The sequence below is a fragment of the Poecilia mexicana genome, unplaced genomic scaffold, assembly GCF_051168715.1.
Source record: "Poecilia mexicana isolate PSO_F unplaced genomic scaffold, ASM5116871v1 scaffold_17, whole genome shotgun sequence".
NCBI lineage: Eukaryota > Metazoa > Chordata > Actinopteri > Cyprinodontiformes > Poeciliidae > Poecilia > Poecilia mexicana.
The window spans coordinates 22,190,020-22,203,784 of NW_028263386.1; the positions used below are offsets into that span (position 1 = coordinate 22,190,020).

The 13,765-nt window shown below is 40.6% G+C and overlaps 1 protein-coding gene across 1 annotated transcript in view; it reads left to right on the forward strand.

Annotated features, from left to right (window-relative positions):
* Nucleotides 1-13,765, forward strand: part of carmil3 (capping protein regulator and myosin 1 linker 3) — a 112,038-nt gene that overhangs the window by 41,253 nt on the left and 57,020 nt on the right. Inside the window, exons 9-12 of the mRNA XM_088014549.1 lie at nucleotides 941-1,016; nucleotides 4,164-4,252; nucleotides 7,011-7,105; nucleotides 9,804-9,890. Coding sequence (XP_087870675.1) covers nucleotides 941-1,016; nucleotides 4,164-4,252; nucleotides 7,011-7,105; nucleotides 9,804-9,890 — 347 coding nt within the window. The remainder of the gene's footprint in view (nucleotides 1-940; nucleotides 1,017-4,163; nucleotides 4,253-7,010; nucleotides 7,106-9,803; nucleotides 9,891-13,765) is intronic.

A 13,765-nucleotide genomic window follows, 5' to 3' on the forward strand; every position in this document is an offset into this window, starting at 1 on the left:
TCTGATTAGTTTGTAGAAAACGATCTCTGTCAATGGTGCGTTCTCTGTCGACGTGTACAGTGCGAGTCGCCACGCCCCTTGGCTCAGTGAGAGGTCAGTTACATGTCCCGCTGTCGGTACGATTCAGCGCTGATGACGGATCTTGACATGCGCTCCATCTGTTCGGGCACAAACACCGACTCAGCTGTTAGTCATAATGGACTGGTATGACGGTTGCGCTTGGTAATGAAACGGGAACGCAGCCTGTAGCTGATTTTATTTTCCAAGAGCAGCAGGGATATCTGAAATTCTGTGCCTACTGGACCCTTCCTGACTAGATTAACCTTTTCTCCCTCTCTATTACTCTTTTATTCTTCCTCCCTATCGCTGCATCTTTCTCCCTTCCAGTCTGTGGGCTTCTTCTTCTTTTTCTTCGTGCCTTCGCCGTATGTTGGCTACCTGTTTGTCAGATGATGTATAGCGGGTGCAGAGGCAGCACGGTTCTAGTTGGACCTCGGAGAATTCGACAACCCTCCCTCTCCGTTCCTTTCCTCCCTCTCAAACGCGCGAACCTGTGCTCTCGGTACAGATTCGTCTACGGACCAGTATTTGAGGTCCGTAGCCGGATTCAAAATGTGGCTTTAATGAATAATCCACTGACCCATCCATCGATCTCCCTCATCTCCCTTTTTTTTCTTGTTCTTTTTTTTCATGTCCCCTCCACGGTGGAGCTGCAGTATCAGTCATCTTTAGGAAAGCAACCCCGCCCGTGGTGTTCTCCCTGTCACAATGACAAACTGCTCTTTTACCAAACGGAGAGCAAAGTAAAAGTTTGCCCCAACATAATGGGAATTTATAGATGGTTGACATAAAATGTTTTTGAGCAGATGGCGTTGGTTAATTTAAACATTTGAATTTTCTATCTAATTTGTGTGTGTTTGTGTGTGTTTGTTTCTTCCAGGGACTTGGCAGTGATTGTGGCATCCATTGCTTACAACACCTGGTTCACCAAGCTGTACTGCAAAGACATGAGAATAGTAATGAAAATTAATTTTTTTTCTTCATATATTTATCCATTCCAAACCTTTGTACCAGATGCTGTGATTACCTGGCCTAGACTTATTAGATACTTATCGCTGGCATTATTAATAATTTTATTAATGATATGATTTTTGGTTTTCACTGTATAATTGAACAAATAACAAAACAACAACTTAGAAATATTTCTAAAAACAAGAATTACATAAAACAATTTTAAGTCATTTCAGATTTTCTCTTATCTACTCAAGGCCAAAATTATACATACAGGCTTAAATATGTACATGCAGCCCACTAATATTTGGGTGGGGGTTTTCAGTGGCTTCAATTCAATTTCAAATCCAGTTTTAATATGTCAAGTTTATTTGTGTAGCACATTTCAGCAACAAGGCAGTTGCATCATGAAAACATCAGGCACTCATCAATTATGAAACAAGCAACAAACCTGAGCTCCAGGGAGTCGGTGTAAGGACCTTAGGACGGGGGAGATGTGCTCCATCTTCCTGGTTTAGTGAAAATGCGACCAGCAGTGTGTTCTGGATCAGTTGCAGCTGTCTGGCTGTTTTTAAGTGAAGACATTGTTGCAGTAATCAGGGCGACTAAAGATAAACATATTGACGAGTTTCTCTAAATCTTGTTGCAACATTCGACTTCTATGCCTGGAAATGTTCTTCAGGTGACAGAAGGCCGACTTTGTTGTTGTCTTTATGTGGCTCTGAATGTTCAGGTCTGAGTCCGTCACCACACCCAGATTCTGGGCCTGATCGCTCTTTTCTAGCTGCAATAGCTAAAACTACGCTGGAATGTTCCTCTTTAGGCCCAAAGATAATAACTTCAGTTTTGTTTCTGTTCAGCTGGAGAACGTTAAGTTAATCCTTGTATTTTGTTATTTCATCCATCTTATCTAATGCAACAGTTTTACTGCTGGTAAAACAGACCCTTAGCATGATGCTACCACCACCATGCTGGATAGTAGGTGTTTGTTTAAAAGCCTGATTAAAACTTCACATATTCTTCTTGTCATTGTAGCCAAACAGCTCAACCTTTGTCTTGTTTGACCAACTTTTCTCCAGAAGGCATCTGTATTGTACGAGTGAGTCAATGAAAATGTCATTTGAGCTTGAACGTGTCAATTTTAGAGTAGCGCCTTCTTTCTTTCTGCACAAACTCTCAGAGTCCACTCTGAACAGTGGCTCTGGCGTTTTGGCAGCTTTCCGGTTGAACATCCACAGTTCCTTTCATCTGAAGGTGACAGACTGGATTTAATGGCTGAAACTGGGGCACAATATGTAGTTCCAACATAATCACAATCACACATTAAAACTGGTTTTGGAATTACTAAAGCAGGTTGGAACTCGACCCATCTCTAGTCCAATCAAAAGTTGGTGGGTTAGCCTTAAAAGGCAGGTCTTTGTAAGGAAAACAGACAATTTAAATTCGTTTTCCAGTTTTGCCAAGAAAAGTGATGAACCATCCAGCAAGAAACATGTCGGTTCTGACAAAAAGTGTGTGATCAAAGTATATTTCCTAAGGATCTGTCCAGGAGACTGCATTGTGTCAAATACAAACTTTGGTGCAGATGGGTAAATAATGTTAGTATTTCTGAGGAATAGAGCCTGGCCTGTTAGTTTAAGTAAGATAAAATCTTGATGCGGCAGCCTACAAGGACATTTTGGACAATTTCATGCTTTTAACTTTATGGAAACAGTTTGGAGAAACCTAGAGCACAAAACAAAGTCCATGAAGACGTGGATGATTAGGTTTGGGGTGGAAGAACTGGACTGGTCTGCAAATCCAAGACCTCACAAAACACATTCTGTGTGAATTAGAGTTGAGACTGTGAGCCACTGCTTCACGTCCAACATCGGTGTTTGACCTCACTGTTGCAATTACTCAGAGTTGCATGTAAGCTTCTGATCTGAATTGATTTTTCTCCTCCAGCCAACGTTTAATTGCTGTGTGGGTGACTCATATCAAAATGTTTGCATAAAATCATGAATTATGTGTCATTGATGCTGTCCTAGTTAATACACACACCAACCTGAGCCCCTCATTAAGATTTTTTTTACACTCTTATCACACCTGACGCTCAAAGTTGAAGCCATCGCTGCGTTTCGTAACTGTGATTTACACATCAAAGTTGAGGCATCGCATTGAGCTATTTTTAGTAAGAAGCTGAAAAATCTACATAATGCAACTGTTTTGCAGTAAGCGAAGCGGTACCGATGTATCACGTTAGAAAATGCATTCGTGCACAACGGTTGGTTATTAAGACCATTCGAGGAAGGAAGATTCAATTTGAAAAGCAAAGGCTGAAGAGGACAGTGCTGCGCGTTCCAGCTGACTCACTAAGTCTTTATTAATTATTTATAGTGCTCATAGTTTTGGGTTCATACTGAGAGTTGCTTTAATTTCATACGTTTGCCATAAAATTTTAACTGATTAGACGACCAAAACTCTGCTTTTCTTGTTCTTTAACTTCTCCTCTGGAATTGACATTTTTAACTTGACCATTTTTAACTTTTAACTTAACGAAATAGCTCAAATAGTTTTATTTAAAGTTTTGGTAAAGATGAAATGAATTGCATTTTGATTTTGCTGCATATTAATTTCTACTATAATAAATTTCTGTAATAAATAAAAAGCAATAGTTGTCTGGAAGGGGATGCAAATGCAATTAGTTTTTAACTTTTCAGATTTTATTTTCGCTTAAATCAGAGGTTCCCAAACTGTGGGGCGCGCCCCCTAGGGGGCCAGCAGATGAAATAACAAAATGGCCGTGCCATTGCAGGGGGTCGCAGGAAGCGGTATGGATGAATGGAGGAAAAAAAAAAAAAAAAATGATGAACGCTGTGGGGCATTTGAGTTTGACACACATCATATAACCAGAAGTCCGCGCCCCCCCTGCTCACACACATTGTTCAACTAGACAGCAGGAGTCTAACTCCTGATTTGTAATCCATAGGGGGGGCCCAGAAAATCTTTGTAAACTACTGGCTTAAATGAATGTACATTATGGAGATAAATCACTCCCGTCACACTAGTTTCTGTATGTGCATCAAGGCCGACTAGGTTTTATTTTTTTATTATATTTTTTCCCCACCAGAAAACCTCAGCCACAGATTTTGCTTTGCATTTTTCAACAGGGGTCAGAGGTGGTGGACCAGATTCTGCACACGGTCAGCAAGTCCAACAGTCTGGAGGAGCTCACGCTGGAGAACGCCGGACTTAAAGCGTAGGTTTCCACTTCCCTGAAAAATGACCAGCCTACCCTGTCACCTCTTTTAGCTGACTCCAATTTAATCTCTTCTATTTTCTCTCGCACCTTTACCACTGAATCACTCCTTCACCCCTTCTTTTCCCCCCTGTTCTTTTACTCAAGCCTTTCTCTCTTTCCTCTTTTATCCCCTCTTGTCTCGCCTCACTCTCTTCCTTTTCTTTGATGGCCTGACCTTTCCAGTCTCACCTCTTCTCCCTCTTCCCCGTCGCTCACCTCCATTCAGCCTCAGTCTTTCATCCAGCAAAGCTCCGTTAAAGCCTCCTGTCTGTCTTTTGACGGCGAATGCAGTGTTTATCTGCCGAAATCACTGAGAAATCACGAGCAATAGCTGGCAGGACCATCCACCTGCGGGGCAATGCTGCTAAGACTTAGCAGGGCATTTTTCTTATTTAGCATTAATTGAGATGAATTTGCTGCCTCAGGGAGAAATAATTTACAGCCTCATAAAGGTGCAGGGTTTTATATTTTCCTGGCAGTGACGCTCTGAGTGGGAAAGGCAACCGATTTTGTGCAGTAGAAGTGCACCAAAAACACTCCTGCCCTCAACAAACAACAACAAAAAAGATATTTTCAATTGAATAGTGAAATTATATGTCGCATATAAAGTCACGCACTAGCATCCTGAATTTATTTTAATTTGGGAGTTGAAAAGGGTATTCAATGAGAAATGCAACACAAGTAGTGCTCATAGTTCATTTCTATCTTTTTTTTTTTTAAATCTTAGACAAGTTAAACCTTTGCTTTAGCAAAAATAAATCCAATTACACTACCTCAGTCATGCCACATAAACAATAAGCAAAACTGAATTTGTATTCCAGATGACACCAATACGTTTCCATCCACATCTTTAAAAATGCCTAAAGATTTAGGGTTGCTGTGAGTCACTGGATGAATATTTGGTGGCATAACCCCATGTTTCTGAGAGCCGCTTCATATCTGTGTTGCATGGAGACGGCTGACTTCTGGCGCCTTTGATTGGACAACATTCCACAGTTCCTCCATTTCTGAGATTATCCTCAGAAGCAGCATGTGTGAAGTCATTCCTACTAGTTTTCTATTGGGTTAAGGTCTGGGTATTGGGCTGGTCACTCCATAACATTACACTTGTTGGTTTGAACCCAAAGATGTTGCTCACTCACTGGCCAGTTTGAGGCCATTTTCTTGTTGACTCGCCTTTTTCAAAAGCATTTTGCAAACATGGCCTCTTCTTGATGGATTCCAGCTTATCCCCAGTCCACAAAATGCAATAAATAGGCTCAACAACACTGTATGAAAAACATCCCTATGGCTTGTTGCTGCTTGCAGGTTGTCTCTAAAACCCAGAATGAATTTTCATCAGCACAGACAGACCGTCTGCACAGCATCGCATGAGATTAAATAAAACCACGCAGCCATATTTTGCAAATACATTCCATATCAATGGCAGTGATGCCCATGTCTATTATGAATGGCCCCTCCAAGTGGTATTGAATCTTTTGACAAATCAAGTACCCACCTAAAAGAATCAAATTACCTACATCAGACCAAATGTTTGGATGCAAGATCAAACTGATCCTTAAAGATATGCTTAATATGTTCACTTCACCATAATATCAGCTATTGCATAAATATTCATGTGTCAGAACACAGATCTTTCTTGCTTTGCTTTTTTTTTTCTTTGTCAACGTGACCTCCTCTGACTTTAGCAACAGCATTGCAAACATAAATATGCAAACTATTGCTCCCAGGTTGTGCAAATTTTCTCAGACCTAAAACAAAGCCCCTTTTTGTCAACACTCGGCGATGCTCTGGCAACATTAATGCTTACCTAAAGGTGAACTGAGGACATTATGCTTAGCATTGACAGAAAAGAGTGTGATGCGCATCCCGGAATCCTCCAAATTCACGCCGGATTTTAAGGCATAGCGAAAAGGAATTGGAAGTTGCTTCCAAACTTGTGTGGTTTGCAATGCACGCTTCAGATCGCACATCCAGTGGCGTCTTGCTGCTTAAATTTCTGTGGTGCAAAAATTAGCGTAATTGACTCTTGAATGGTTATAGGAGTTTTTATATGTTTTATTTTATTATTTCAACTTGCCTGGAAGTTTTTTTTTTTAAGCCCGTATTGTATAATTGATTTGTTATGGCACTTGGGGATAAACGATCTATACAAAAGTGTTGGCAAACAACAGCTATGAACGAGCATTAGTATTCACTCCGAGTTCAGTCTTTGGCCAGCAGACAAATATAACTTCCAGTGACGTCCGTCCTTTAAGCTCTGTGAGAAATGTTTGATCCTTCGATTGCCGTGCTTTCACCGTTTTGAAAGTTTCAACCTAATTCCCGTTTTTGGCTCGATCTAAGTTTTGTTTGTATTTACCGAAGTGATTCAAACTGGGACTAAATGGGGACAGTAATCCCTCCGCAGGTGGGTCAATACGAGAAATGCCAGCGACAAAAGCGGGAATTATTTTAACGGATACTTGTTTGAGGAGAAATGTTTAAAATAACAGAGTTGACAGCCATGCTCACCTTTTCTGTATTTTAGATAAGATAGATTTTTAGACATGAAGAAGTGCTAGTGTTAAAACCACTTTATTACAAATGCTTTGACCTTGTGGATGTGGGGGAAAAAGTGACCTCAGAAGTTCAGCTTAATTCAGTTGCTGAAAGCAGGAGGGAACCCACTGCTTTTCCAGGGAATTCAATTTCCTGTTTCTCCTGTTCTCTCCAGGGATTTTCCACAGAAGATGGCGTCGGCTTTATCAGAGAACCCAGCCTCCGTGATTCACTCCCTCAATCTGGCTCATAACACACTTGACAACCAAGGTAGCGACTCGGTGAACTCATTCTCCCTCCCACTGACTCCTCTCTGCGGGCACATCCTATTGTTCTTTGACTATTACTTGAGCAAAGCTTTTGTTTGCTTTCAAAGAACCCTGAATCAATCACTGTCCTTGCAGCTCCCTCACTCTCGGCGATCCTCCCATCCACCTTTCATTGTGTTTGATTATCTGCGCTTCTCATGATAAAAGGCTCTTTCTTTTTCCTTTTGTCGTCACAACTGAAACTTTTTTTATTTTTTTATTTTTTTACGTGTAGAAATAAATTGCTATCTTATGGTGCATACACAAGTGATGAAGACAAAGGGGTAGGACATATGGGAAAATGATCCTATTCAGATTATTTTTTTATTTTTTACCACAACACTGTGAGCATCACCAAAAAATCCCAACTCCTTAAATAAAAGCATAAACAAAGTCATAGCACACTTTTAAAAGGTGTTAATGTGTTTCTGCCATTTTACCAGCATGTATAAACCCCAACTATTATATAATAATTAGGCAGCAGGCGATTATGACATTCTAATTTTATGACAGTCTTGAGTAAAAATACCACTACAAGATGGTGTTAACGAGAACATTTAAAGCAAAAATGCATAATATAATTTTATAACAATACTAAATGTTGATCATTAAATTTATGTTCAATCAGTCAAGTTTTTTTGTATAGCATATTTCAGCAACAAGGCATCATAAAAACAACAAAGTCATCAATTAAACCAGGAACAAACATTACATTCTGTCGAGTGCCATCATCATAATCATCAGTGCGCTTTTGAATATGTTGGTCAATCTTCCACTTAACTGTAAACATGTGGGGCTTTTGGCTTGATTTAAAGGAAATCAGTGTTTCAGCTCTTTTGCAGTTTTCTGGAAATCTGTTCCAGATTTTGTTCCCGAAGCTGAATGCCGTGCCTTCCTGTTTGGTTCTGGTTCTGGGGATGCAGAATAGTTTTTTTTTATATATATCTATACATTTATTAACTGACACAACTTTAAAATTAGCCCCATATTTTATAAACTCATGACAGCGACACGCTAAAGAAATGTGTTTATTTTAGCTAACATTTTAAAGTCAGAGGTCAAACTGAAAATGTAATAAAATTTGAAGTCAGCCCTCTAAGAGATTTTTGTGTAATTGCTCTTATAGCAAGTATTCTTATTTCTTTAGCATAAAAACTAAAATGAACACATATAAATAAAACACTGAGGATTGTTGACAGTGTTTTGAAGCATCCCCCAAAACAATTCTCTTTGCTCTCTGTTTTTTTTTTTTTTTAGCACATTATTTTCTTTGGAAATATTCAAAAACACCAGTCTGCACCCTACGCTAATTAAGGTTTTAGCTCATAGACGCGCCATGTTTCACCTACAAACAAGTAAACATGCAAGTGTAGATAATATCATTATTGTAACAAACATTAAGAAGGAAATCAAGCAGGAAGTAAGGGGCGAGTTGACACAATAAGCGAGAAAAATCAGCGCTTCAGCTGTTCTGTGCTCTGAGCTAGCTAGCTAATAGCTAACAAACCATTTTCTGACTTGTTATGCTAGCAGGTTAAAAGATCCAAGCTAAAACGGTCCAAGTTAACACCACCTGTTAATGTTGTTGTCGTTTTGCTCTGGTTTAATTGACTCGATATTAACGCCAGCGCATTTGACCAATCGTTGCTTTCACGACTCTCCTCATAACGTTGTTTTGTTTAAATGAATTTTGGGAGCCTCTGCCTCGGGTGACCCTGTGATCTCGCTGCCTCGGCGGATCCTCAACCCGTTCTAATCCCTCACAATCCATCATCCTTGTATTGCTTACCCCTACAAGGAGACACTGTTGAGCTTTGTGTTAAGCCAGAGCCAGGCTTTCGCACGCACGCCACCGTCCCTCATTAGCTAATTTATGTCCCCAACCCGACACCCTCTCTCCCTCCGTCTGACACTTGTCACTTCCACTTGCCTCAGTGGATTCCTTGCGCTCACACGTATCAGCCCCCCTGGTGTGTCGGCGTGTGTTTATGAGTATTGACAGTGTGCAGGCCTTTTTATTGTGATTACAAATGCAACACAGCAGCAGCCACTAAATAAGATGTATGATCACAAAAAAAAGCTAAGGATCACACAGGAATCCTAAGCATAAAAATAAACAGATTTTTAATAAGGAAGAGGCTTTTATGTGTCCATCGTGATTGCTGTAGATTAAGGGGGAAAAAAAATCAATTGAAACTGCATTACGTAATTTGGCTTAGCACATGGTCTGCGTCTGGCTTCATCCACGGCATGCAGAGGAAAACAGAGATAAAAGTCATTTGGCACTCGCTTTTATGCATGTTTATTTTATTTGATGATTTAAAACATAAATGCACATTTCTCTTTGAAAAATATCTTTTTAGCTGACAGTCTTGTCCATCAGTCTTAAGTATTTTTGTGATGCCTTTATTAATTCACCGTTTCTTCCGTATAATCAGATACATAATTGAACTTTCTTTCATTTTTAACTGATTTATGTCAGGTTTTCAACACACGCTACTTGGCATTCCTTTCTTTTATTTTCCTGTTTTAAATGTTTAAGGAAATATTTAAATTGAATAAGTCAGCCCTCTCTCTGTGTATTATTAGTCATCGTTTTTAATAAATGGAGGCCCTTTCTCATCTTTTCTCTTTCCCCTCACCTCTCTGTCTTCATCCAGGAGTCTCCAACCTAATTCAACAAGTCTGCCGGCTCAACAAAGGTCTACGACTCCTGAATCTCTCCAAGACGTCTCTCTCCTCCAAGGGTAGGCAGAGCAAGGCCTTGAGCCTAACCTTGTTCACTGGGACATTGCTGAGCTTTCTTAAACGTAATGAGACGTGGCACAAAGTCGAGGGTGGAAGAAAAGGTCTGTTATTGATCTACAGCAATGCCTCAAATACTTTTGGTTTGCCCCTTTTTCGCACAGATCAACAGACCCGTTTTATGCATGACTCATCTTCAAAATGATATTGGGGTCAGAATTATAAGCAGTGTTTATTTATTTATTTTATTTAATGCCTACATGCGATTGTATGCGGTGCCCCAGTTGCTTTTATCCTCAACAATACGACGTCCTCAAACAAAACCGTTGATTCAAAAGGATTATGTGTGTGCGAAAGCAAATCCACATATATTCTTAATAGCCCTCTTTTTTTTAGATTATATTTCAAGCCATTTTTTAAATCTTCTATAGCATTTATATGTATATTAATTTGGCATTTATTATCTTCCATAGAAATATGCTAAAGAATGGCTGCAATGATTGTTATGAATAAAAATAACGCACCTTTTTAATGTCATTCACAGTTAAATGAGGGGTTAAGCTGCATTGTAACATAGATATGTCTCTATTTCTGACTTAACAGGCTTTCAGATTAATTATAAGACCAGTTTTGTTTTTCAATGTAAATAAATGACATGAATGCAAGAAATCAAATGAAGGAAGAAGAAACACTTTTTCAAATATTTTTGTGTATTAAACTAGTACATAATGTATTCCTAAAAGTACTTTTGTTTTTATTTATATATATATATATATATATATATATATATATATATATATATATATACATTTACTCGACTAAATGTAATAACTTACATTTAGTCGAGTAATTTTTTTCCCGAAATTACTCGACTAAATGTAAGTTATTAGATCTTATCCACCTTAGCTTAAATAATTTATCGATGTAATATGCATATCAACATTATGTGTTGCTACAGATCGTAAGCACCTAATAAATAAAACAAAAAAAGTTCATATTCTGTTATTCATTCAAATTTGAACAATCTGCATTAATAAAAATGCAAATATTTGCCAAATGTTTTCAAATTATAAACTCAGCCTAAAGGGAGAAACAATGTCAAGCCTACAGTTATTGATTCAATAACTTTCAGGTAGCAATGATTTAAAGGAATCTTCCTTTCATCAACCTTTCATTCATTTCAAAGGACGAAATTTCCAACCTTATCTGTGAGTTACGTCATCGAGAGTTTAAATTCAGACACACTTTGAGTGAGACCGACTTCAGCCTTAAAAAGAGAAGTTTGAGAGAAAAAAATATACAACTGACATCTGGATGTGTCATACCAAGAAAGACAAAAAAGGAGACTCCCTGGGCTTATACGTTTTCCTAAAGTCTTAGCATTGCTTCAAGGTGCCAGGAAGTTTTTTTTTTTTTGCTTTACAATTCTACCAATGCATTTCTTTGACCTGTCACGTAGCACCTTTTGTCTTCTTTCCGTAGTTCTGACTATCAGTAGTTAAAGGTTCTTTTTCTAACTTCGCTCGGTGTTTCACTATGGGAATCGCCTCAGCATGACCCAACTACGGAAGCTCCAATGACATCACGTCTGTCCGCGACAGACGGGTTGAGCCGTGACTGTGGCTCCACCCACCATCCAATATCATGGCCAACCTACCCCTTTCAACTCATTCTCGCTTTCTTCCTGTGTGAAGAACTAAAACAAAGCTCCCTCAGCACATTCAGGCTAGCTTGGCTTTGCTTAACCGTTCTTGGGCCTTCCGAAAAGGAAGACACCGCTGGACGCAGTACCAGGACAGGCCTGGACTGTGCTGGGTAAGTGCTTCCAAAGAAGCATTTTCTTTTTCGTTTGAAGCAGCTATCGCGTCAAGGCGGGCTGCTTTTATAGCTATACAGACAGCAGAGCAAACCTCTCTGTCCAGTGTTCAAACTCTCCTGTGGTTCCCAGTTCATCGGGAGTCCTGTTGAATTCTCCCCCTTGTGTTCAGAGAGAGGAAATTTTGAGACAGACAACGCAGTGTTTTCCAGCACTTCAAAACTGTCACGTAACACTTCACAGCACTTTGTCAGTGTCACCAAGCACTCACCAGTGCCCCCTCACACATTTTTCTGTTCTGGGGGAATCAAGGGAAATAAAAGAAGCTTTTCTGCAACCAGGCATGTTGCAGAGGGCAGGAAGCCCCCCACAAAAAAAGAAATAAATTGCAAAAATAAATTCATGTCGTCCCCCTCTTTACCCAACAGAGGGAGCTGGCGCTCTCTGCATGACAGCAGAGCTCAGCAGTGAAGAGGGGATGACGTCACTCATCATGGCGGGCCCCTTCTCTGCTCAGACAGAGGAGTGGCGCGCATGCGCAGTCTCCCCATGGGTTTTGACCACAATTTCCAGTGGGGTACAGACTGCAGTTCGCTGTGAGACCTCCGAGATTCAACGGAGTGCTAGTTTCAGTGGCCAACAGGGTTTCGGCGCACGTCCTGGAGGACGAGATCGCATCCCTGCTAGCCAAACGATCAATCAGAGTAGTGCCGGAAGAAGAGGTTCATCAGGGCTTCTACTCACGCTATTTTCTCATTCCAAAGAAAGACGGCCTATCATTACGGCCCATACTGGACCTGCGTGTGTTTAAACAAACACTTACGCAAGTATACATTCAGAATGTTAACACACAAGACGCTATGTCGCTCAATTCGTCCGGAGGATTGGTTTGTAACCATCGACCTCTCCGATGCATATTTCCACATAGCCATTTACCCCCCTGTTACGGTCCGCACAGGACACACAACATAATGAGTCCAGACCAAATTACATAAAACAAAAAGGGTTTTATTCAATCCAAGGCTGGACATAGACGTACTGGGGAATCGTGGGAGCATTCACAAACCAGCCAGCAGTTGACCGTCGGATTGGGGCCGCTCCCCTCACCCTGCCTCACCGGATCACTCACCCTACAACCAAAAACCGGAAAACTTCGGCTTGGCCAAAGATCCCCAGACCTAACAACACAAGAGGGAGATTAACAAACAAGAAATGGCATCAATGGAGCAGGAGCGAGGCTCTGAGACACGCCACCAACCAGGAGTACCTCCAAACTTCCTCGTTCTTCTGGTGGGTGGGGCTTGATCCCTTTAAACTCTCCCCAGCCAATCAACTGCAAGAAGAAAACAGCAATTAAACAGGGATTCATTCACAACAGTGACAGGAGCCCGTCACACCTCCACCCTTAAATGCTGCATGGGGATTTCAGTACACCATGCAGCATCAGTAGTAGGAACGGTACAAAGCGTCAGCCAAGATGTTATCTTTACCCTTTATGTGCTTTACTTCCAAACAGAAGGACTGAAGTTAAAGGGCCCACCGCATCAGCCGCCGGTTGGAATTACGCTTTTGCTGAATAAAGACGAGCGGGTTATGATCGGTGCAAACAACAATGTAGAGGAGCTCACATAGACCTCGAAGTGTTTCAAAGCCATAATCAGCGCCAGTGCCTCCTTCTCTATTGTAGAGTACACCTTTTGGTATCTATTAAATTTCTTCGAAAAATAGCACACAGGGTGTTCTATCCCATCTGCACCGCCCTGCAAAAGAACCACACCAGCTCCTGTATCACTGGCATCCACCGCCAGTTTAAAGGGCACCGTGAACACTGGTGCGGCAAGAACCGGTGCACTACTCAAGAGAGCTTTAACGCACTCAAACGCATGTTGGCACTCCAGGGACCAATTGAATGGAACCTTTGGACTCATCAAGTCAGTGAGAGGAGAAGCGACGGCGGAAAAGTTCTTACAGAAACTCCTGTAATAACCAGCCATTCCAAGAAAGCGCTGTAACTCACGCCATGAGGAAGGAATGGGAAATGATGAAATAGCCTCTATTTTT